General features: G+C 47.9%; 1 protein-coding gene and 1 non-coding gene across 2 annotated transcripts; both read left to right on the top strand.

Annotated features, from left to right (window-relative positions):
* Positions 1-11599: 11599 nt before the first annotated feature.
* Positions 11600-11738, top strand: LOC117859402 (small nucleolar RNA Z247). Its single transcript, XR_004641194.1, has one exon. It is a non-coding gene; the product is annotated as a small nucleolar RNA Z247 (small nucleolar RNA).
* Positions 11739-16021: 4283 nt separating this feature from the next.
* On the top strand, positions 16022-16867 carry LOC117858541 (dehydrin DHN3). Its single transcript, XM_034741623.2, has 2 exons — positions 16022-16316; positions 16414-16867. Exons 1-2 carry the CDS (start codon positions 16137-16139, stop codon positions 16648-16650), a joined length of 417 nt encoding a protein of 138 aa, XP_034597514.1. The 5' UTR covers positions 16022-16136; the 3' UTR covers positions 16651-16867.
* The last annotated feature ends 8138 nt before the right edge of the window (positions 16868-25005 follow it).

Here is a 25005-nt window from a genome sequence, read left to right as displayed (position 1 = left end):
AAGCATGACCCACGGGGGCTTAGAGCAGGCTGACCCTTTACCTAAGGGTCGGGCGACACGAAGCCTTACGAGAAGGGGTCGGGCTCAGCCAACCCCGGGACCAAGGGTCGGGCAAGGCGGAGTACCTCCCTCAGAGGGTCGGGCGCATCCGAACCTGGGACCCAGGGTTGAGCGAGGCGGAGTTCCCCCCTTTTAGGGGTCGGGCTTAGCCGATCCCACAACTTTGGGTTGGGCAAGACGGAGTAAACCTACTCTTCGCAATACAACCTCTTCAAGCAACAAAAGAAATGAGCAAGCATCCATTTATCAAAATATCGTCCACAATACTCCAGAATAACTACAAGAGTACATAAAGATCAAGGCTCTTCTGGAGAGACAAACTCCGACATCTTCGACGCGATAGGCTCCGCCTCCTCGAGGTACTGCGCATATGCTTCTTCTGTGCAGTTGCGAGCCACGCCGTCACCAGCTGCCACCAAGTCCGCCCTCGGGTAGTATGGCTTCACAACAGCAAGGAACTATTTGCAAATAGCTTTGCAGAGTCCCGCCACCTTACTCGGGGCAGCCTTCAATCGCTCGACTAGCGATTGAGGCCCCGCGTCCTCTTCCATGGGGGCTATGGTGTTCACCAAATCTTTAGCTGCTACAGTCAACTCCTGGAGTTCGCCTTGGAGTCTTCCCATGGTCTGGGCATGATCTCAACATGCCACCATGGCCATGGCAAGCATCACTCCATTTTGCATCTTCCTGTCCCGCTGGTGCTCGCAAGCAGCCTGTGCTTCTGCCAACGCGGCTCGAAGATGTTCAGCTTCATCCGCCACTCGATCGTGCGCATTTCTCCAGTCGAGGACTTGGCTCCTCGCAGCAGCCTCTTGCCTCTTGAGCTCTGCAAAACAGATAAGTTCAACCACAGCCGACTACAATCAGACATACTTGAAGTATGCAAAGTACTCACCTTGATATTTTTTGTTCAGAGACTTGTAGCGGCTCTCCAGTTTTTGCTACAGGACCTCGTGATCCGACCGTTCCATAGCAAAAGACTTCGCTCCAACTTCGTGAACCCTCAAGGCTTCTGTAAGTCGAGCGCAGTCCTGCTCCAATTGATGACTTTGTTCCTAAAGGGTCCGAGTATGCAAAGCAATACGATCGGTCAAAACCATCACAGTTACTCGCTATGTAACAAAGCAAAGAAAATTCACCTGGAAGCTTCGGAAAACGTCAACAGCCCTCTGGAACTCTGAGTTGGATGGCAGGCTGAGTACTAGTCTTTGAGTACTTTCCGCAAGATGAGGAGTCGCACCCAAAGTGGCACTTGAAACATTTATCATCAGTCACTGATTGCCACAACTACAATAACAGGACTACAGAGCCATACCTTGAGGAATTGCCTCTTTGGATTTTTCCACACCCACCATAGCCAGAGATCAACCAGTGGATGTTGATAAGGTAGCACTTCCCGAACCCGACGCGGCGACGGGGATCTCCACCGAACGGATGACGTCTTGAAGCATAGACATAGTAGCTCCAAGGCGATCAGCGTAGACTTCGAGTACTTCCTCAACAATCAAATCCTCCAAGGGAGCAGATAATGTAGTCGGGGGATCCGACTCTACCTCTGTCTCTACAGGGATAGTTTCCTTTGCATCTCTACATCAAAATACGTCATTACACGACTTCAAGACAACTTAAAGCTATACAATAGACAAGCAAGCTCACCGGGTTGAGCATGGCGGAAATCGCACACATTTCTTCTCAGCAATTGGTGGCCGAGTACTTGGCGCCATAGGAACAGCTGTCGGCGCTGTCTTCTCGCCAAAACCTAGGAAACAGAAGTCAAGACCACAACAGAAATCAAACAAGCGAAACTAGTTTGGATAGAAAGCTTACCACTGGCGATTACACTGGACAACAAGGAACCAGTAGCGACTACTAACAACACCTCCTTCGCAACACCTGCTACTCCGGCGGGCAACCCCAAGACTGCCTGGTCAGCAACTGCCAGTGTGGTAGCTGGCAAAGCTTGTGCGGTCAGCTCGTGGGCTACTCCAGCATCCATTGACGGCACTCTCTCTGGTACCTCCTCAACAAATGCAATACCGACGCCTGGGTCGGTCATGGCTACTTCTCCAGAAGCAACCGCGTCATCACCAAGTACCGTATCCACAGCCTTTTGAACAAGACAAAGTAGTCACAATGATTGCAAGTTCAAATTCATCAGCTACAATTTAGTACACGACTACATACCTTGGTACCCCGAGACTTCTCAGGGGTTGAAGCAGACTTAGCCGCAGACATTTTGCGGACTACTCTACGTTTCTTCACAGGAGGAGAGGGCTCGTCCTCTGACTCCTCGACAACAGTTTCCTCCTCTTCTTCCGACTGCGCTAAGTAGCCGGCAAGAACTCGAGACTACAAAACAACAGGTCGATAGTAAACAAATATTACACAAGTCAAAAAGTACAAGTCAAGCACCAGAACGTACCACTTCTGGCTCATACCAGGCATCATACTGCCAAAGAGCGGCAGGGATCACTAGTACTCCCTGATAGTTCCTGAAGAACTTAGCCAGCAGCGCCTCTACATCATCATCGGATATATCTTCATTGGACATACGTGATGGATCATTAAGACCTGTGTACTCACTCCCCGAGTGAGCACGTTTCTGAAGCGACTGAACTCTTCTCTTCAGAAAACTGGCCGCCACATTAATCCTAGTAAGACCGAGTGCCTTCAACTCGGTAATCTGCTGCATCAAGTGGTCAAGTTTTGGGGTGTCTTCGGGTTCGCTCACCCAGTTTTCTACATGCTTCGGCGCGTGGCCAGTCACCAAAGGCAAGCGAGGATCATGGTTCCCAATGTAGAACCACCTTTTCTTCCACTTCCCATGGGAGTCAGTCAAGTTATACTCAATATATGCGCCCGAGTTCCTGAGTTGGAACCCGGCGCCTCCAAAGACTTCTGTCCTTTGTGCACTTGGCTAAGGCTTACAGCAGAACAACTTCCTAAACAACTCGAGGCTTGGAGGAACTCCCAAATAAACTTCACAGAGGTGTACGAAAATGGACATATGCAGTACACTATTGGGGTTCAAATGAACAAGTTGAAGCTTATAGTACTCAAAGATACCTCTGAAGAAGTCGGAGGTGGTCACTTCCAACCCCCTCTCCACTGTCTCGCCTGGATGTTCCTCAAATTGCCACGCATTTGGAAAAGCTGGGCGCCACTTGAGTATTTCCTTCGTCTGCAGAAGGTTGGCATCGACTAGCGCTTGCACGGCCTCCTCCTTCATCACCGAATGCTGCCACATCACTCCAGGCGGCGGCGGCACAGTCTAATTCGTCGACCCCACCTTCGGCGCCGGCAGCACCAGTTCCTTCCCCTTCTTGGACTTCACCTTGCCCGCCGCCGGAGCCTTGCCCTAGATGTTCTCGGGTTTCTTACCCATCTTTTTGGTGCGCATCCGCCGATTTTAACCTTAGCAAAAGGCACTCACTCTTGGATCTCTCTCAAGGGGGAGCAATTGCGGAAGCGGCACTTGGCAATTGTGACAGCGCAAACGCGGAGCAGAGGTGGAGGAGAGGAAGAAAAACAGATCTGATTACAGTAGGGTGCAAACCTAACCGAAAGGGGGCCCTCCAATTTTATCTCCGCCACCTTCGGATTCCAAGCGTCATTTACACAACAGACGGATTTTTAAGCGGATTAATTGCCTTAAACACCCAACGGCTACTCGTTTCAACGGATTGCTGACCACTTCAACGACAGAGATCGCCTAAGTGCTCGGGGGCTACGGGTACCGTACCCGATGGTCAGTTTTTTCTTTTTTCAAGATCTCCAAAGGTAGAATAGGTAAAAAGGCAGGATTGACCCTAAGCCTGACTCTTTGACTCAACCTAAGGCTAGGGGGCTACTCCATATGGAGTGCGATTGACATCGCACTACCATATAAAAATTCTCGGAATACAAACAACTCGAAGGAACAAGAAGAGTACCTTCCAGCCGCGCGATAGTACTCGAGCACTTCGGTCTGCAACCTCTATGACGAACTACTCGGATAGCGCCCGCAGTACCCAAGACTGTGGCACACGACTACAAAGTACTCAGGGGCTTGTCGGGCATGCACCCTAGGCCCACGAGTAGATCTTGGACGGCCCACTAAGGGGCGTACTCGGATACGATCAGGATAAGGGATAGGCGTATCCCACTCGGACTAGTCAAGTATGTATATAGAAAACTACACGGGCCACACCGAGTAGGACTCTATAATTGTACTCGACTACGACTCAGACTTGTAACCCTGCCCTCCCGTGTATATAAGGGCGGGCAAGGACCCCCCTCAAAAGAACAACTCCAGTTCATCCAAGATCAATACAAACCAACATACAGGACATAGGGTTTTACACGATCTAGCGGCACGAACCTGTCTAAATCGTGTTCCTTGCGTCACCATTGATTCCTTGATTCTCGACGATCCTTACCGCACAAAAGACCACCTAGGGTACCCCCTAGGCGGGTTGCTGGTCTAAAACACCGACAGGCGACTCAAGTGCATTTTAGTCGGGTTAATTTGGGCGGTTCCGCCACACACTCGGCCTCACAAAGCGTCAGCTTTCTTTCATGAAAGTTCCTTTTATGAACATTATAGCTAGACGCTTGCTGTGCCAGAGCATTAGCCCTTGGATTCTCTTCCCTCGGTATATGATAAATAGTAAATTCATCCATACATGCTATTATGCCTAAGCATTTATCAAGATAAAACACTTAAAAACCCATCTAAGCATTGGCATACCTTAGACACTTGCTGCACTACTAGCAGAGAATCACCATAAGCTTCAATATGTTTAACCCCCATCTCTTGCAAAATTTCCAAACTGAATAACAAGGCTTCATACTCAGTTTCATTATTGGTACACTTATGATCCAACCGGCTAAGAAACTCAAAAATAGCCCCGTTGAGTGAAATAAGTACCACACTAACGCCGCAGCCACTTTTGCAAACCGATCCATCAAAGTACAACTTCCAAGGGGTAAAAGTAATATAACTGACATTCAAATAAAGTTGCTCATTAATCCTATGCTCAACGATAAAATCGGCTACAATTTGTCCTTTCATCAATTTCATCAATTTCAACGATAACATGTTCCTTCCCTTCGGTTTCTTGAGTCAAAACAGCCCCAATAACACCCTCTTCGGCAGCTATATATAATTAAAAAGGAATAACATGCTTCGCAGCCTGAAGAATGGGCGGTGAAGATAAATAACTCAAAATTTCCTCAAATGCTTCTTGCTGCTTTGCCCCCCAAGTAAAATCAGTTTCATTCTTCAACTGAAGTAAAGGAGTAAACGTATTCACCTTCCCGGACAAGTTTCAAATAAATCTCCTCAAATAATTCACCTTGCCCGAGAACTTCTGCAACTCTTTTTTGCAAGTAGGAGTTTGTAATTTCCTGATAGACTCAATTTTCTTAAGATCAATTTCAACTCCTTTCTCATGCACTACAAAATCCAAGAACTTCCCAGCCCATACACTAAAAGCACATTTGAGTGGATTCATCTTTAAACCATACCGACGCATTCTTTCTAATGCAAGTCTCAAATCAACAAATGGGATTCAGGCCCGACCGATTTCACAACAATGTCATGGATATATACATCCAGCACTACTCCAAGCAAATCATGAAAAATCAAATTCATAGCCCTTTGATAAGTAGCACTAGCATTTTTCAAACCAAACATCATAACGATCCACTCAAACAAACCAACAAATCCTGGACACACAAAAGCCGTTTTGGATACATCCTCTTCGGCCATAAAATTTTGATTATATCCAGCATTGCCATCAAGAAAGTTGATCATTCCATGATCAGATGCAGCATTAATAAGTACATTGGCTATAGGCATAGAATATTCATCTTTAGGTGAAGCCCTATTAAGATCTCTAAAATCAATACACACACAAAGCTTGTCTGTACCTTTCTTTTCAACAGGCACAATGTTAGAAACCCAATCAGCATATCGACAAGGCCTAATAAACTCAGCATCAAGTAACCGATTGATTTCCTCTTTCACTCGGTCATAAATAATAGGATTAAAATGTCTAGCAGGTTGTTTATGAGGCCTAAAACCAAGTTTGATAGGCAGCCGATGCTCAACTAGCTCGCGGCTTAAACCAGGCATTTCAGTATAAATTTCATGCAAAACAGCCGACATACTCTTTCAATAATTTTATTAAATCGGCCTTAAAAATAGGCTCAAGATTCTTGTTTACAAATGTCGGTCTTGGTACAGTACCATCACCAATATCCACCTCCTCTAAAGGATCGGCCGACGTAAACCCTTGTCCTAATTTACTCATGTCATCAAGATCTTCAATGGCTTCACACATATCGTTCTTTCACACCCAATAGTGCTCTAGCCTTTGCTGCAATCATTCTAGATTTGCATCCATTATATCATATGTGATGAGCTAGCCGACCATCAATTGGCTTTAGTATAGTAGCGACAAAATCGCCCTTTGTGCAACTAATGTACTCACAATCAGAAAGATCTATGCCAGATAAGCACCTAGCATTATCATGAGCACTCATGGTAGAACTATCGGCCACAGCAACACAAGCTGACGTATCACCATGAACGACCTCCACCTCGTCGCCAATCCACTGAATCAAGCATTGATGTAATGTAGAAGGAACACATTGATTTGCATGTATCCAATCACGACCCAAGATCAAGCTGACATTACCTTGTGTTTCGGCAATGAAGAAAACTTCTTACTCCCAACAGTGAGCTCCATAGAGACGATGCCTTTAGCTCCCATAGGCTCGCCTCCTCCCACACCGCTAATAGTCATGTAGGTCTTGATCAACTCCTCATCTGAACCTCCCAATTTCTTGGACAAAGAATAGGGCATCAAATTTACAATTGCTCCTCCATCAACCAACATTTGAGAAATTGGCTTCCCATTGATGTGACCTCGCATGTACAACGCCTTCAGATGGTTTTTAGTAGTTTTAGACTTCTGGAATACTGCTTCTTTAGGCCCAAAGTCGAGGTGAGCCAAATTTTTCGTCCGAGAGCACATAGCCATCCATTGACATATGAACCACATTTATGTCCAGCATCATCCTCTCAGGAGAAGAACTGTAATGAACAAGTTGTTCATCGTCCTCTATCTCATGGACTGATGCCAACTCTTCATCGCACGCCATAAGGTCAAAAAGAGCAGAAACGGGTGAAGTTTTTGATGAGACCGGTTTGACCGGTTCAGGGGCTAGCTCAAATGTCCCGACCGGTCTGACCGATTCCTCGGCCAGTCTGACTGGTTCAGCCTGAATGTTGGCTTTTGCTCTCCACTCCTTCTTTTGAGGTGCCATGGGTCTGTACTTGTTGAATGCCTCATCTTTCTATTTTTCTAGCTCCTGTTCCCTTCTCTCCTGTAGCCTTAGTCTCTGCAATTTCCTCCTTTGTGTGCGAGTTAACCTGGGAGGACACCACCTTGGTAGGAGATATTTAGAATTTGACCCACTGCTGCTAGCTTCATGATCATTGGCAGTGGATACCTTCTGGACAGGAGCTTTGACCACATTGTTCATATCAATTGGTCTTTCCACATTAGCCTTAGCAGGAATTTTCATAGACCCAATTTGGATAGTATCTTCTCCTCTACCCTCCTCTGAGTCTATCTATATCTTCCAAGCTTCCCCTTCCTTTTGCTTGGGATGATACACCTGCCTAGGGGAAGAAGCGCGTGATGCCTGAACAAACTAGTCTGACCGATCGGGTCTGCTGACCCTGACCAGATAGGTGAGGAACCCACTGGCCGTGCACGTGATGTGAGACTCTGTCCAAAGATGACTTTCTGGAGCCTCCCCATCAAGGATGGAAAGACGGCTGCTGCACCAATTGATAAGGTACCCACATCACCCCATTATCATCCCACATCGGGCAATGTTGGATCTGATGCTTGAGGAGCCCAAGATGTGGAGGGATGCTGTCTGTGCTTCATCTAGTCACCCCTCTGTCTAACAATCACTCTCAGCGGTGAACCTTGCTTCTCTTGATGGGCAGGTGACCTCATTCTTTTTTTTTACTAGCCGATCACTTGTAACGGCCCTTTCTTTGGTATACTTGTTTAGAAGCATATCAAAGGTGACTTTCTACCTGGGGCTGCTCCCTTGATCTTTTGCCACGTTAAGCTTCCAGGTCCCAATTTCCGGGCACATGGGCTTTAGCATTTAGGGACCGCCTTGTGTTAGACCGGTCTCCCAAACCAGTTTTTTGTTTCTTTGAATCGGCTTATGTAATCAAAGACAAATTCTTCTTTGCCTAACCTGTTGCGTGGTACTTCTGAGGCCCCAACCACCCAAACCGTCCATCTTCGCTTGGCCGCCACGCAACCTCCTCGATATCGACATGTGTCCAGTCTCCACTAAGCCTTTGATCACAGAAAATAGCCCTGGGCATTCGGTATTACCGAACCGAACCGAACCGAACCGATTCCTTGGTTCCTCGGTACTTTGGTACCCATGAAAGTCGGTACCGATCGGTTCTTCCAAAAAATTGGTACCGACGAAGTTCGGTTTCAGTTAGTTTGGTTCAGTTTCGGTTCCGAACTGAACTAACCAACCAACTCCGGCTTCCAAAAAAAATCAGCGACGCAGGGAGGGCACTGCCATGCCAAAACTCGGGAAGGCGCGTCGGACCCCAGGCGAGGATGTGGCGCCACGGGAGGTCGCAGGGGGGCGCCGGGACTACAGGTCTCCGAGAGGCGGGAGGGCGCGTCGGCCGCCGGGAGGACGCCGAGCTGGGGACGCGCCGCGGCTGCCGGTTGGGGACGCGCCGGCCGTCGCTAGCCCACTGCTGGGGATGCGCCGTGGCCCGCGGGTGGGGACTTGCTGGCCGCCGTTGCTTTGCCGCGGCTGGGGACACGCCACCGCCAAGAATGTGCCGCGGCTGTGGAGGTGGCGGCTGGCGGGGAGAGAGATGGGACTAGGAGGGGGCGGCGCCGGCCGGAAGGGAGGGGCGATGTGGGTAAGGCTGAGGAGCTGGGAGGGAGGGTGAGGCGTGGGTGGGTGAGGCTGAGGAGCCGGGAGGGAGTGGGCGGCGCAGGTGCCGGACTGACCAAGGGGAGGGAGAGGGAGCTAGGGTTACACAGTTAGTGGGCCTTATTGGGCTTATTAGGCCTCAATTCCTCGGTTAGTTCGGTTAACCGAGGGAAAGAACCGAAGTAACTGAACAAAGTTCGGTTCCTAGGAAATGAGAACCGAACAGGGAACCGAGATTTTGGTTCTCGGTAAATTCGGTTCGTTTCTCGGTTTTTTTGGTTCGGTTCTCGGTTCTCGGTAAAATTTGCCCAGGGCTAACAGAAAACATGATTAAAGATTGGGTCAAGACATGGGACACGTAGAGCAGATGCAGATGACGAATCCTTGATGACGAGCGGTGTAGATGGAACGACGATGGTGTTTCGGATAGATTATAGCAGCCGACGTTGAAGATTACGATACGCGGAGACACGAAGATTGGATGGAGGATGAGTTGTGGTGACAAACTTGAGCAGTCGCACGGAGCATTTCCCAAAAACCTTATTCGCCCTCTCCCGGTGCAGGATGATAATGGCGAATGGTTCCGAAGATCTGCTGCCCTGTTCACCGATGGACGCCAATGCACGGAATGGAGAAGACTATAGAGGTGGCGCAACATTGTAGAAGAGACAAAACCTAACTCGAATATACCATCGGGATTCCCAAACCTAGGGGACTCCCCATATAATAGTCTATAATGCATTTTTTCCATGAGGGGTAGTCCGTATTTATAGGGAGGAAAACCCCCACACCCTTGTCTATTAGTAATACGAAACTAAAAGATGATGTACCTCTCTAACACTAATGGGCCTTTTAAGATTTATAAGCCCATATATCTAACAATGGTCTCCTTGACTAGAATAAGTGGGTCCATCTTCCTTTACCGGAGGGTGCAGCATCCAATAGCCTCCATTGCGATTTAGAAACTACATCATCCAATACCTATAATGCTCACCTTTACCTTCTCTTTCTATTCTTAAAAAACGAATAAGCCCACCTTTACCATCTCTTTCTATTTCAAATAGAAAGGGTTTCCAGTAAAATTTAGGACAAATTGGAATGGTTGTATGGATTTATTCTTTTATAGACATTGGAATTTAGGCCTACAGGCCACTTGTAATTAGAGGTACTAAATGTTAACAAGACTTGAAATAAAATTTACTTTTGTCTAACCAAAGCCCAAACATTTACAGTCATGATAGGGTGCGCAAAGCACGCCGAATGTTGTTGTGAATTGAACAAGAGAAGTGATCAATCAGCTAGCATTATTTGGTCAATGTTTTTTTTGTTGCAGCCATTGGACAACTCCCAACTGACAAGGAGGTACAATATAACTACTGCCTCTCTACTGATGCATGGGGTTTGAGCATTGTTGGCAACTGAAGCTGGGCAAATGGCCCATTGAACTAAATATGAATTTTGTTCAGATTCTACAGGAACTATGGTTATGTACCTCTTTTATTGGTCCTGTGATGTGATACATTTGTAATAGTTCATTAACAGGTTATGTACTGCTAAAAAATCGTGGAGATATTTTCCTTTATGTTATATTTTTTTTGCATTTCAGAATTTTTTTGGAAATTTTGTCAGACATTTATGGTGCAGTTCATTAGCATGCAGCATGCTTTTGCTTCATGTCCAGCCTCCAATCCTATTCGTTTGTTTGGCCGGGTCGCGTCAAACACGTCCTGACGTCCTCTGGCCGGCACGCGTCGGAGTCCCACTAGAAAATGGTTTCAATCCAAGGTTTGAGGCTTGTTAAACATAGAAGTAAATATCTATTCATAGAAGTGCATGGCTATTCTTAGAAGAGCATCATGTATATTTGGAGCTGTGTCTCCTTATCTCTCTTGTGCTAGAAGCCACGTATGTAACCTGCCATGTATTGCTTCATCTATAAATATGAGAGTATCTGCTCCTTTGAGGGCAGGCAGCGCTATTCATCTCAACATGGTATCAGAGCCATAATCTTTTCTTCCCAATGTCCACCACCAATTCTTCCTCCCCTTCCACCAATTCTTCCTCTGACGCCATGAACAGCACCATGCCATCTACCTTTGCCTCGATTCCTATACATCATGCTGTTACCGTTTGTCTTAACAAGATCAACTACATGCTGTGGCACGCTCAATTTATCCCTTACCTGCGAAGCACTAAATTCATCGGGTTCATTGATGGATCCATCTCCCCACCACCCAAGGTCATCACGTCTTCCATAGACGAGGGCGCTCAATGGTTCCCAACCCGGCATATGACCGATGGTATGATCAGGACCAACATATCCTGAGTGGTCTTCTCTTCCCCATAACCGAGGACATCCTTCTTGATGTGGTGTCTGCCTCCACCGCCAAAGAAGCCTGGGACACGCTGGAACACATGTTTTCTTCTACCGTGCACGCTCGCGCCATCCAAGTTCGCGTGGATCTTGCCACGACGAAGAAGCGGGAATATGTCTGCTGCCGACTATTTCCGCAAGATCAAGGGTTATGCATCTAAACTTGCTACTGTTGCTGCTCCTCTTCGTGATGATGAAATCATCGCGTATCTCTTGGCTGGACTTGGCTCAGATTACGATCTGTTCATCACGTCTATCACCACCAAGACTGAAGCCCTCTCCCTCAACGACGTCTACGCGTATCTCATGTGGTTTGAGTCTCGTCAGCTGCAACACAACACCGAGACGCACCTCAATGTTGGTGCTTCGGCCAACTTTGCTGGCCGCGGGGGACAGGTGTTGTGTGGACATGGTCACGGTGCATCGCCTGGCCGTGGCCGCGGACGTGGGTCTGCACCGTTCCAGGGCTGTGGTGGCCGATCTACTCCAAGATATGACATGCCTAAGTGCCTGCCGTGCCAGATCTGTGGCCGTGTGGGCCACACGGCGGTCAAATGTTGGTACCTCATGGATGAGTCCTATCAGGATGAACAACCCTTCGCCGCTGCTGCTACCACTACTTTCTACAAGGTCGACCCTAACTGGTACACCGACACCAGGGCTACCGATCACATCACTAGTGATCTAGATCGCCTAGCTCTCCGTGAACAATACAATGGTGGTGAAACTGTTCAAGTTGGCAATGGGGCACGTTTGCACATTATGCATATTGGTTCTTGTTCAATTAATACTGCTACTAGACCTCTTGCACTAGAAAATGTTCTTCACATTCCTGATATTTCTAAACATCTTCTTTCCATTCATAAATTAGCACATGATAACCATGTCTTTTTTGAATTTCATCCATATCATTTTCTCATAAAGGACCTAGCAATGAGGCAAATACTTCTGGAAGGAAAATGTGAAGCCGGCCTCTATCCTATCAAGCTCTACGACATTGAGTCCTTCAAACAAGCCCTCATCCATGTCAAGATGTCTACAGATCAGTGGCATGCTCGGTTCGGCCACCCCTCTACCCAAGTTGTTAGGTCTATCTTAAGTTTGAATAAACTCCCATGTTCTAAGGAATCAACTCACACCATATGCAATGCTTGTCAATTAGGCAAGAGCCACCAACTACCATACAATAATGCTATTCATCGATCCACATCTCCTTTAGAACTTGTGTTTTCAGATGTTTGGGGTCCTGCCCCTAAATCTGTTGGTGGTTATCAATATTACATAAGTTTCATTGATGACTACAGTTTATTCACTTGGGTTTACTTGATGCAAGATAGAACTGAGGTCCAGCGTATTTTCTTGCAATTCCAAGCTCATGTAGAACGCCTCCTTGGTGCTAAAATCAAATATGTTCAATCCAATTGGGGTGGGGAGTATCGAAAACTTCACAATCAATTTTTTCGTTCGCTTGGCATTTCCCATCATATTTCTTGTCCTCACACCCACCAACAAAATGGCTCAGCTGAGCGCAAACACCGCCACATTGTTGAAACCGGGCTTGCCCTCTTAGCTCATGCCCGATGCCAATGAAATTTTGGGATGAAGCTTTTGCTACTACTGTGTATCTCATTAATCGAATGCCAACACGTGTTATTGATAACTTGTGCCCATTAGAACGCCTATTCAAAACCCCACCCAATTATACCATGCTCCGCATTTTTGGATGCGCGTGTTGGCCCAATTTGAGACCGTATAATCAGCACAAACTCTCTTTTCGATCCAAAGCATGTGTTTTCCTTGGGTATAGCACCAATCACAAAGGCTATAAGTGCCTTGACATGGACACCCGTCGCGTATATATTTCTCGTGACGTTGTTTTTGATGAGGCCAAGTTTCCCTTTGCCACGAACCCTTCATCCAATGTTGAGGAACCACATATTATCCCAACCCCACAGCCAGATGGTAGCAGTTTTAATTTGAACACTAACCTCGTGCATACATCACCTGGTGGTCCTGTGCCTGCAGATATTTCGGATGTAGAAAATTAGGGGAGCATGCCACCTGAATTGGCATTGGGATCGGCGCCGCCTATTCCTGCCACAACCGACGCAAGTGCTACGCAATCAGCGCCCTGTGCGGACCAGATGGCCTCGGGGTCTCCGCCTCCCGCCTCACGCACGTGATCTCCACACCCGGCAGCATCTGTTTATGAGCCGCCTCCTGTTGGCTTCCCACCCGCATCTCGGGCGCCTTCTTCAGTACAGCCCGTGCTGCCCATCCAATCGGATGAGGCCACGCCAGAACCTCCCGCCCACCGGTACGGCACTCACCTCAGCAACAATATTAAGCAACCTAAAGTCCGTATAGACGGCACTGTGACACATTCAGCAGTCCGTGCCTCTGATGAAGAACCAACTTGTTATACCCATGCCAAGTCTCATCCACTGTGGCGGTCAGCAATAAATGAGGAGTTTCAAGCTCTTCTCAAGAACAAGACTTGGTGCTCGTCTCGCCACATGCCAGCCTCAATGTCATTGATTGTAAGTGGATATTCAAGTTGAAGCGTAAGGCTGATGGTTCCATTGATCGCTATAAAGCTCGCTTGGTTGCTAAGGGCTTCAAACAACAGTATGGTGTTGACTATGATGCTATATTCATCCCTATGGTCAAACCTACCACTATTTGAGTACTGTTGTCTCTTGCTGTCTCTCGTGGTTGGTCACTTCGGCAAATTGATATTCAGAATGCATTTCTTCATGGTCATCTCAATGAAGATGTTTATATGAAACAACCACCTGGTTTTGATGACTTAGATCATCCTACTTATCTTTGCAAGCTGGGCAAGTCATTATATGGTCTTAAACAGGCCCCAAGAGCATGGTTTTCTTGTCTCAGTGGCAAGCTATTACAGTTGGGGTTTTATGCTTCTAAAGCGGATGTTTCATGATTCATCTTTAATAAAGGTGGCATTCAGATGTATATTCTCATATATGTGGATGACATTATCATTGTGAGTTCCTCATCATCGGCCACAAATCGTCTACTTGCCCAACTTGAAACTGAATTTGCGATCAAAGATCTTGGTACACTGAGTTACTTTCTTGGCATTGAGGTGCATCATACTTCAACCGGCCTCATCTTGACACAACATAAATATATTCACGATATTTTGAAGCGCACCAACATGGCCTCCTCAAATATTGTATCAACTCCCATGCTTCCTACGGATAAGTTGATGTTAGCAAGTGGTGATCCTCTCTCAGCTGAAGATTCTACACGCTATCGAAGTGTAGTGGGCGCCCTCCAATACCTCTTATTGACTAGACCGGATATATCATTTTGTGTGAATCGTGTCTGTCAATTTCTTTCGGCACCAACAACCACTCATTGGGCGGCAGTCAAACGCATCTTGCGTTATTTACATGCCACTTCACACTTGGGTCTATGCATCACAAAAATTGAGTCCTTACTACTCAGTGCTTTTTTGGATGTGGATTGGGCTGGCAATCCAGATGATAGGCGCAACACTGGTGGTTATGCCATCTTTTTTGGAGGCAATCTCATCTCGTGGAGCTCTCGCAAACAGCCCACTGTATCTCGCTCAAGTACGGAGGCCGAATACAAGGCGATTGCTAATGCTACCGCTGAGGTTATATGGATTCAAGTGTTGCTATGAGCTTGGGATTTCTCAACATTGACCACCAAGATTATGGTGTGACAACATCGGGGCTACTTATCTATCGGCCAATCCGATATTTCATCGGCGCACCAAACATGTTGAAGTGGATTATCATTTTGTTCGGGAGCGTGTGGCATCTCGACAATTAGAGGTTCACTTTATCTCCTCCAAGGATCAAGCAGCCGACATCATGACCAAGCCGTTGCCGGTCACTGCCTTCTGCAATCTTAGGCGCAATCTGAACTTAGTTGCACACCGTTCAGATTGAGGGAGTTGTTAAACATAGAAGTAAATATCTATTCATAGAAGTGCATGGCTATTCTTAGAAGAGCATCATGTATATTTGGAGCTGTGTCTCCTTGTCTCTCTTGTGCTACAAAGCCACGTATGGAACCTGCCATGTATTGCTTCATCTATAAACATGAGAGTATCTGCTTCTTTGAGGGCAGGCAGCGCTATTCATCTTAACAAGGTTCTGGATTGGTTTGTTTAGTTATAAATATAGCATACAGGTTTGTTATTTGTACTGGGCCGCGTGATTAGAATTGAGAAATGAGGTTTGGACTGGTTATGGTCCAGACTCCAGATCGAGAACCATATATTAACAGGTTTACTTCCGGCAAACTTCGATCAGACACCCTGTAGTGAGACACGTAAACTATTAATATTCCCAAAGCAGGAATCAAGCAAGCAAACAACAAGCTCATTACGGTTACGGAGTCCTGTCCAGTCATCCTTCCAGAACTGCCCAGATGGTGCGCACACGTACGTGGCGCCGTTAATGTAACCACCCATACCTGCCGACCCCAACCATGCACGCACACGTACACCGCTGCCGTGGCCTCCCTGACCTCCATCTCAACTCTTAAAAAAAAACACCTGAACCCAATCTCCAGTAGTTATAGTATAAATGCCCATCAAGCCTCTCACTTTGCTGCAACACACGGCAATTACAGTTGTTCGAATTCCTACATCCACATCTGATAAAAAAGCAGTAGCCAGAAAGAAACGAGTTGCCGATCGTAGATTGCTGCTAGGATGGAGTACCAGGGGCAGCACGGCCACGCCACCAACCAAGCCAACGAGTACGGCAACCCGGTTGCCGCTGGGCATGGCGCCACCGGCGTGGGTGCTGCCGGCGACCAGGTCCAGCCCATGAGGGACGACCACAAGACCGACGGCCTCCTTCGCCGCTCCGGCAGCTCCAGTTCTAGTTCGGTACGTCTCCGTCGTCTCTATACGATCACACCCAACCTCCCGTGGTGTCTTTCATACATGTGCAAATTTTACTCATCATGGTGGTGTGGTTTGTCAGTCTGAGGATGACGGCATGGGCGGGAGGAGGAAGAAGGGCATCAAGGAGAAGATCAAGGAGAAGCTCCCCGGGGGCAACAAGGACAGCACCGGCCAGCAGCACACGACGACCGGCGGCGCCGTCGGCCAGCAGGGGCACGCTGGCGCAACCGGCACAGGTGCGCATGGCACGGAGGGCACCGGAGAAAAGAAGGGACTCATGAACAAGATCAAGGAGAAGCTTCCCGGGCAGCACTGAGCTATTTCTTCCATCCCGCGCGCGCTACGAGAACGTGAATGCTAGATGAGCTGGATGCAGGATTGGTTGAAATATCGTACATAGCAATAAATGGTCGTCTGACATGACGGCATGTGTGGGTTTCAATTTGGTTGTTCGGTAATACCGTTGGGTTTGTGATATATATAAATAAATATATATATATATATACACATATATCTTGTGTATGTTTCTAGTATACTTTTATTTTTGCAGTATTAACAGAACTTGTATATTCATTAGAAAATAGTGTTAAGAAATTTAAGGGTCTATCTAAATATCTCGATTGAACTAAGTTATCATCCTCGACCAACCCGACTTAATCAAAATAATTTCGGTAGTCCTGGTATGCGCGCCTCTAGCGTCGTCCAAGCACTAACTCGCATAGCGTTTTATAGTTCACAGCGAGAAAAGAAAAAGGTGACACTTGAAAAAGTAAAAAAAAATGACATGCGCATTGTGAATAATCCAACCGGTTATTCAAATGACCATTGAAACAGAACGATAAGTGGATTTTCCAAGGACTGTCTCCATCACTTGCCCAAGCACAACTACTACTGTACTACTGCCAGTTGCGTAGTTCAATTGTTACTTTGAACTCTTAGTAGACAATTGACAGCCACTACAGACATGCTTGGTAGCATGAATGTTGCCTGGTCAAGGCGCAGTATCTTTTGTTATGCTCATCTTTGGAAGATTGCACAAGTTACCTCAGATTTAAGATAGTTGGAATTTCATGCGCTCTGAACTCAATAGTGAAAGCTAATCTACTGTACACGAATTGAGACGCTGTTCTGGTATGTTCTGGTATCTATGCAGCTATCCATCCATCGCTACCGGAAACAGGAAAGTTACCCGGTGTAAAATATTTGCCGAGTACTTTTTGTCAGGCAGCCGAGTGCATAGGTGCAGACACTCGGTATATATAATACACTTGGCAAACAACAGATTTACCGAGTGTCGCGAAGAACACACTCGGCAAAAATCCAGACGACACTCGGCAACGATTTGACACTCGGTTACTCTCCAGCACGTGGCTCGGACATGCGACGTCCGTAAGGCAGTGTGGCGGCCGTTAGTACTTTGCCGAGTGTCCGTTACCGACACTCGGCAAACTAAGATGTTGCCGAGTGCCTCCTCTAGACACTCAGCAAACTTAGTGTTTCCGTAGTAACTCGGCAAAGATAAAACTTTTTTTTCACCTCTGGTCTCCAAACATTTTCTACTCCCCACATACGACATTTGGTACTGCATGTTAAAAGTTGATCTATTTTTTGGTCTTTTTGCTATTTTTAATGAATTAATTTCATTAATAGAAATTTGTTGATTTAAGTCAAATTTTAACTGCAAGTGATTGAAATAATGGAATAAAATCAGTGAAAAAATCATATTCATGTTATTGAATCCATATTGAGGTCTCATCTAGGAAATGAAAAGAAATTTTGAACATTTTTTTTCCAAAAAACAGGACCACGAACGTGTGGACGAATGCTTTTTAAATTCTAAACTAAAAAAGGCAAACGAAGTCTGAAAATCACGAGATTTGTCAAGATTTCATGATATTATATGTGGAGGCTGTGGTAAAAAATTGAGAAGGTTTCGCACAATTTCTGACATATGGTGCTTACAAACCGACACATCTCCTGAGAAGATTCGTAGAAGTTAGAAAGGATCCAGTAAGATTTGAAGTCCAAGTGAAACTTGAATTCGGTTTTAACTTCAAAGCTTTTTGTATAGGCAACATACAACATAGATTGGTTCATGTTAAATTTTGGGAATTTTTCGGATCCGTTTGATAATTTTAATTTATTAACTGCAATTATAGATTTATAATAGATATAAATTCAATTTGACCTATAACTGCATGGAATAATGGAATAATATTAGTAGAAAAATCAAATATGCATTTGTTGAGTGAATTTGACAAGGTTTTTCAAAAGTATATGAGAAAAAAGTTAGTAAAACACGTTATTGAAGCAGTATACGTGAAATATAAGTGTACTTTGCTGAGTGTTTGTAGAAGACACTCGGCAAAGATAATAGTTTGCCGAGTGTTTTCACTAGACACTCGGCAAAATATGTCCACGGGCCCACTGACAGGCGAGTGTACCGTTTGAAAATTAAAAAAATTTAAACCTTTACTTTGCCGAGTGCGAGATCACGGGCACTCGGCAAAGTGTGTCTTTGCCGAGTGCCAGATCGCGGGCACTCGGCAAACCCCCTGACTTAAACCCCCGGCCTTCTCACGTGAACGCTGACGCACCCAAACACTTAGCCGCTTGTTCTGCTGTTTCCAGCCCCGCCGCCGCTCGGTTTCACTTCCGCCGCCGCCGCCGCCGGCCACCCCCGCCTGCCCAGCCGCCCGCCTGCCAACCCCCCCCCCACCACCCGCTGTCCTCGGCCTCCGGCAGCCCACCCCGCCCGCCGCACCCGGCACCCTGCCCGTCGCTCCCGCCCCCGGCGCCCTGCCCCGCCTGCCGGCTTCGGTGCCAGCGCCCCACCCGTTGCCCCTCCCATTGCCCCTGCCCGGTGCCCCACCCGCCGCTCCCGGTGCCGACGCCCCGCCCGGCCTGCCGCCCCCGGCCTCACCTCCGGAGTCGGCACCCTACCCCTAGCGCAGCCGCCGCTGCCGGACATCCCCTCGCCCCTCTTGGCCGGTGCCCCTCATCCCTCCCGGTAGTTCTTCAATCTTTCTTCTTCAAGTTAGAAAATTGAAATTAGAAATTAGAATAGGGTAGAGAGGTGGTAGGATGAATTAGAAAATTAGAAATTAGGTATAAGAACTTTATGTAGATGTCAGCCATCGTGCTGTTCCGTTGCTGTGGATGTGCTTGTCGGCTATCGTGCCGTTTTATTTGATGCAGGTTATGGAAACCTCTCCGTGTAGGGGAGGTGCTGTCGAAATTTTAACTGTCACAGTAGTATGTTCCTTTTTTTTAGGAGAGGCTACGTTACCGTCCTCGAGTCGTCACTTTGCAGGATAGCAAGGTGAGGCATCCTACACCTCTCTTTCCATATGATGTTCGTATATCACGTAACCTATTTAGGCGTCTCCCGTTCGAAAGAGATACGGTTGGAAATATGCAGATGTTTGCATATCTATAACTGTATCTGTTTTGAATTATCCATATTTTTTAGACAGCCCAAGGATGTGTAGGTGGGTTTAGTTTCCATGGTCTACTCTGATCCTAGATAGAGTTTCGGTAGCACCTCCCTGTTGTTCTCCGGATACACAATCTCCCTTATAGGACATGTATTTGGAGAACAGCGAGGAGGTGGTGCCGAAATTCTGTCTCGGGTCGGAGTAGACCATGGAAACTAAACCCACCTACACATCCTCAGGTAGGATTATGACCTATCTTCACCTAATAGACAGTATAGGAACGTGTAGATGCAACGTGATTTTTTATATTACTTGCTGATATTCTAGAGGATGGAGGATCGTCAGTGGATGTACACGAGCCGCTCTAGTCAGAATTCGTGACCGATGAATGGATTAACAAGACCAATGCTTTCTTGGAACGGGCATTTGCAAGGATCAAAGGAGCAAGATCCACTTGGTGTCTGTGTAGCAAATGTGGAAATATGCGTCGGCAAACCTAGCTGGACATGGGTAAACATCTTGTTAAGCACGAATTTATGTCAGACTATACCAGGTGGATCTACCATGGTGAAACCGATCGTGGGAGAGACGAGGTCGTCAGACAACGCATCGAGGAATATGATGATGATGCCAGGGTGGGAGACATGTAGATGACTATCATGAAGCACGTAGGGAGGAGGAGCCAAAGGCTACCGCAAAGGCGTATTACGACATGTTGTCTGCGGCACAGCAACCCCTTCACGGGCATACCAAGGTTTCTCAACTGGATGCCATTGCACGTCTAATGGCCTTGAAGTCCCAGTTTAGCTTGAGTCGAGATGCCTTCGATATTATGTTGACAGTTTTTGGAAGCCTACTCCCGAAGGGTCACATCTTGCCAAAGACCATGTATGAGGCACAGAAACTCCTTTGTGCACTTAAGATCCCATACGAGCAGATACATACTTGCCCGAAGGGATGCATCTTATTTAGGAAAGAGTATGCGGAAGCAAAGTACTGTGTGAAGTGCGAATCATCTAAGTTCCTGGTGGTAGACTCTGGTGATGGTTAGAAGAAGCAGCTTGCAATCCCCGTGAAGATCCTACGGTACCTTCCCTTCATACCGAGGATCCAACGGCTTTACATGATTGAAGAATCCGCAAAACAGATAGCATGACACAAAAATGGACGTTGATACAATGCTGAGAAGCTGGTACACCCATCCCATGGTGAAGCCTGGACAAGGTTTGATGTGATTTATCGTGAGAAAGCTCTAGAGGCCCGTAATGTACGTGTTGCGCTGGCAACAGATGGATTCAATCCTTATGGAATGGCGGCTGCCCCATACACCTGTTGGCCCATGTTTGTTATCCCCCTTAATCTCCCCCCTGAGTCCTCTTTCAATGATAGAACATTTTTTTGTCGTTGATAATTCCAGAACACCCGGGGAATAATATGAGTGTGTACATGGAGCCTCTGATTGATGATTGGTCCGTGCATGGGAGGAAGAGGTGCGGCGGATCCACCTCGGATTAGCCTGGGTTAAACAGGGTATAGCCGCCTAACACGCGACACCCATGCCTAAGCCAAGTTAACACGAAGTGCTGTCGGATTTCATCCGATTACCACTTGAACAAGACCATTTTAGCAGACTCACACGAAGGTGAGCGGTTCCAGATAGTACAACAAGTCCACCGAGTTAACAACTTACCATTTAGTTTGGTTATGAATAATATCAGAGTTTTACAAGGTTTTCAGAAAGACAAAAGAAATAAAACCACTAGCGGAAGCAATCGTCGGGGGTCGGATGTCCTGGTGAGGCCAGCCGGGACATCACTGATCTCTCTCCTCGCCGTCCGAGGAGGGATCCCACTCGACTGTCCAACCCGGCGGGAGCTGGGGCGGCCAAGTGCCAGCAGGAGAAGGGTCGGGGGCAGCAACTTCACCTGAAAAACAGGAGCCACAACAAGGCTGAGCTACTAAGCTCAACAAGACTTAACCGACAGGAGAACTTTTCCACACTTCTAGACATGCAGGGCTTTTTGGCTGAGGGGTTTATTTGCCAAAAGTACTAAAATAAACCCTATTTTCAAGTTTTAGCTTCGGTTCTAAGTTCATTAACCGGTCTAGGTTTTGCAACCTATTCTAAGCAATCATAGAACCAAAACAAGGTATACATATATCAACAAATCCATGTCATCATCAGATTCCTCATTTACTCAGGGTGACATAGCGATCAAGCAATCTCAAACTGTGAGAGGCAGACGAATCGATTCGAGTTCTTTAACCATGCATGGTGAACCTAGCCTCACGACATCCGCGCACCCGGAGGTCGCTTCCTGTGTCGGCCTTCCCCATCAATCCCCTAACCCGTGTCGGGCCCATTTCCTTTGGTGCAAGGCTCCACAGACCCGGCCTCTGCCGTTCTGTGACCACGCATGCCACCACGTGCGACATCCAGCAGGGGAAACTCCGTTCCAAGAACAATGGGGCGACCGCTCACGTCTAGGTTCAATCCGGTACTAGGCTTCCTCATCCCATACTAAGTATGAGGCTAGTACTTTCAAACACTTGATCACGAACACCACCACTGTCGGGCCTTAGCAAGTTTTCATAGACAGACGGGGCAACCATCCGACCACCAAAGAGTTACCCAGAACCCTACCCCGTCCATCGTCCTTATAGTTGTAACAGAAGGGTAGACAACCAACTCCTACAACTCGCGAGCGATAGGGAATCACTCGACTTTTATCGCTTCCTATTTAAGCAAAGCAGCTACTCGGTCCAACAGCTAGTGTTCAGATCATGGGAACCTAAGTCATGCATCTAGGGTTTCAAACAACTCCTATACGTAAATGCACAAGCATGTTTTAAGGAAGGCATGCGCAAGTTTGGAAAACAACACAGGGTTTTCATGCAACCGGGGCTTGCCTTCGAGCAAGGAGGAAGAGAACTGCTCGACTTTGGGGGCGGCTTCAGCTTCTGGGGGCAGGAGCTCAGCTACAGCTTCGTCTTCTGGCGCCGGGTACAACTCGTAGAAGCCGTCGGCGAGGCGCAGCTCTACACGAATGCAATGCAAGAGTTAGCATAGACGGTTATTTCAACAGCAACACTTGCACGTCTGAGCCCAGAAACTCGTGACAAAGAGCAGGAGGGTATGGAGGTTCAAGGGAGCTAGTGGAGATCAAGAGGTAAGGGTTGGAAAGGAATTTATGATCTGGCCCTTCAACTAGAGGATGTGGTATACTGAGGATCCTCAGACGCAAGCGCTGAAGAGTTCCTAGTTTTACACATACACCCTCGGTTGAAGAAAAAGATCACAGCCGAGCCCTCGGGCGAGGCGGATAGGGGTCGGCGGAACAGATAGGGTCGGGCGAGACGGAACCGGGGTCGGGCGGATAAGAGGGGTCAGGCGAAGCGGACTGGGGTCGACAGCTTACCTTCTTCCTACAAGGAAAGCTTGGGGTCGGGAAGAAACAGACTTGGGCGGAGGGGCTAAGGCTTTGAACGACGGCGAGGTCTGGCAGTGCTCGGGCAGCGGCGGTGCTTCTTGTGGATCACAAGTGAGCTTTTACGCAGCACGGAGGAGCAAGCGGCTGGGTGGCTTGGGGAAAACGGAGGGGAGCGGATAGGAGAGTTCCTCAGGAACTTAGGGTGTGGCGCTAGGAGCTTGAGCAAGGAGCAAGAGAAATGGCTGAGGGCAGCGATGGCGGAGGGAACTCCGGCGGGCTTGCGCATTCCCTTTTATAGCTGCTGGGACGGGGAAGGGAAGCGGCGCAGGAGCGAGAAGGGGAGCGGCGCGAAGGCCGGGGAGAAGCAATGGAGTGCTCTGCCTGGGCGGCGATTGAGCAGCGAGGGCGGTGGTGCAGGACTTCGGGGATGACGCCAGCGGTCATTGGGCTCTGGCGTCAGGGCGGCGCAGGAGCGGGTATGCCGGTGGTTGAGATTTGGCGGAGGCGGGCGTCGTCGTGCGGTAGATTTGATAGAAGCGACCGGTTTAACGGCGCTAGAATCGAGGGCGCACAGGTGAGAAGACAGGCAGCCGCGGGCGCGCGGGCGAGCGCGGAGCAACAGATTGTCGGGCGGCTTCTAACAAGGCGGGGAAAGGAGCTGTCGCTGCCGTGGTCGGAGTTGGCAAAGGAGGAATCGTCGGGTAGCGAAGACCAGGCGGCGCGACTGTGTTCGAAGTGACGGAAAAGACGGGCGACATCGGGCTCTGCGGCCGGGATCTGGCGGTGTGATGATGGGCGCGGGAGGCGAGGCGTGGCAGAACGGTTGCAGAGGGGGCTTCCGCTGCCATTGGGGAAGGGGGCGCGAGAATCCATTCGGTCGCGAGCCAGAGACAAAGCTGAGCGGCGGGCGTCGGAGAAGATGAGCCACGCGGCGGGGAGACTCTGAAGCGGCATGCAACTCGAGTGCGCCTGCCGCGGAAGATCTGGGGGAAAAAGGTCTCGCGGGCCCACTGGTCAGGTAGAACGGACGTTTTGGGAAGGACTCAGAAGATCCGACGGTGGGCTGGTTTTGGCGGGGTCGGAGCCGAAGCGAAGCGGGGAGGGGTCGGGTCTCAGGGGTCGGGACCGGTTCGAAGGTTGAACACTTGGCTCGAAAAACTAGACAGTTGATCAGGGGCTAGGATTAAGATTAACTGGGAAGATTTGGGGCCGGTCGTCACAAGAGGTATGAACATACGACCGAGCTACAAGGACAAACTTCAAGATGCATGTTTTGTAGCAGTACTCCCTGCATGACTTGCCGGCATATGGTATTTTCTGCGGCTGGTGTGTTCACGGGAAGTTCCCATGCCCAGTATGCAAGGCTTATTTGAAGTTCATTTGGTTGACAAAGGGTGGCAAGTATTCTTCATTTGACAAACATTGACAATTCCTCCCTCCTGACCATCCATTCAAATGAGACATTAAAAACATTACGAAAGATGTTGTAGTTAACGACCCCGCACTGCAGATGATGACCTTAGCCGCAGTTTGTGCCTTAGTTAGACGCTCTCGAGGTCAATAATCAAGAAGGTGGTTTTGTGGGACATGGCGAGCAACATGCTTGGACTCAGAAGTTGTGCTTATGGAACCTCCCCTATTTCGATCACCTTCTTCTTCCACATAACAGTGATGTAATGCACACTGAAAAGAATATCGCCGAGGCAATTTTTGGTACAATCATAGACATTCCTCACAAGACAAAGGATAATGTTAAGGCTATAGTGGATCAAGCAAGGTTATGCAACAGACCAAAGCTAGACA

This window comes from Setaria viridis, chromosome 5 (genome assembly GCF_005286985.2).
Source record: "Setaria viridis chromosome 5, Setaria_viridis_v4.0, whole genome shotgun sequence".
NCBI classification, from domain to species: domain Eukaryota; kingdom Viridiplantae; phylum Streptophyta; class Magnoliopsida; order Poales; family Poaceae; genus Setaria; species Setaria viridis.
Note: the sequence above shows the minus strand (reverse complement) of the source record. Positions and strands in the feature narration are given on the sequence as shown.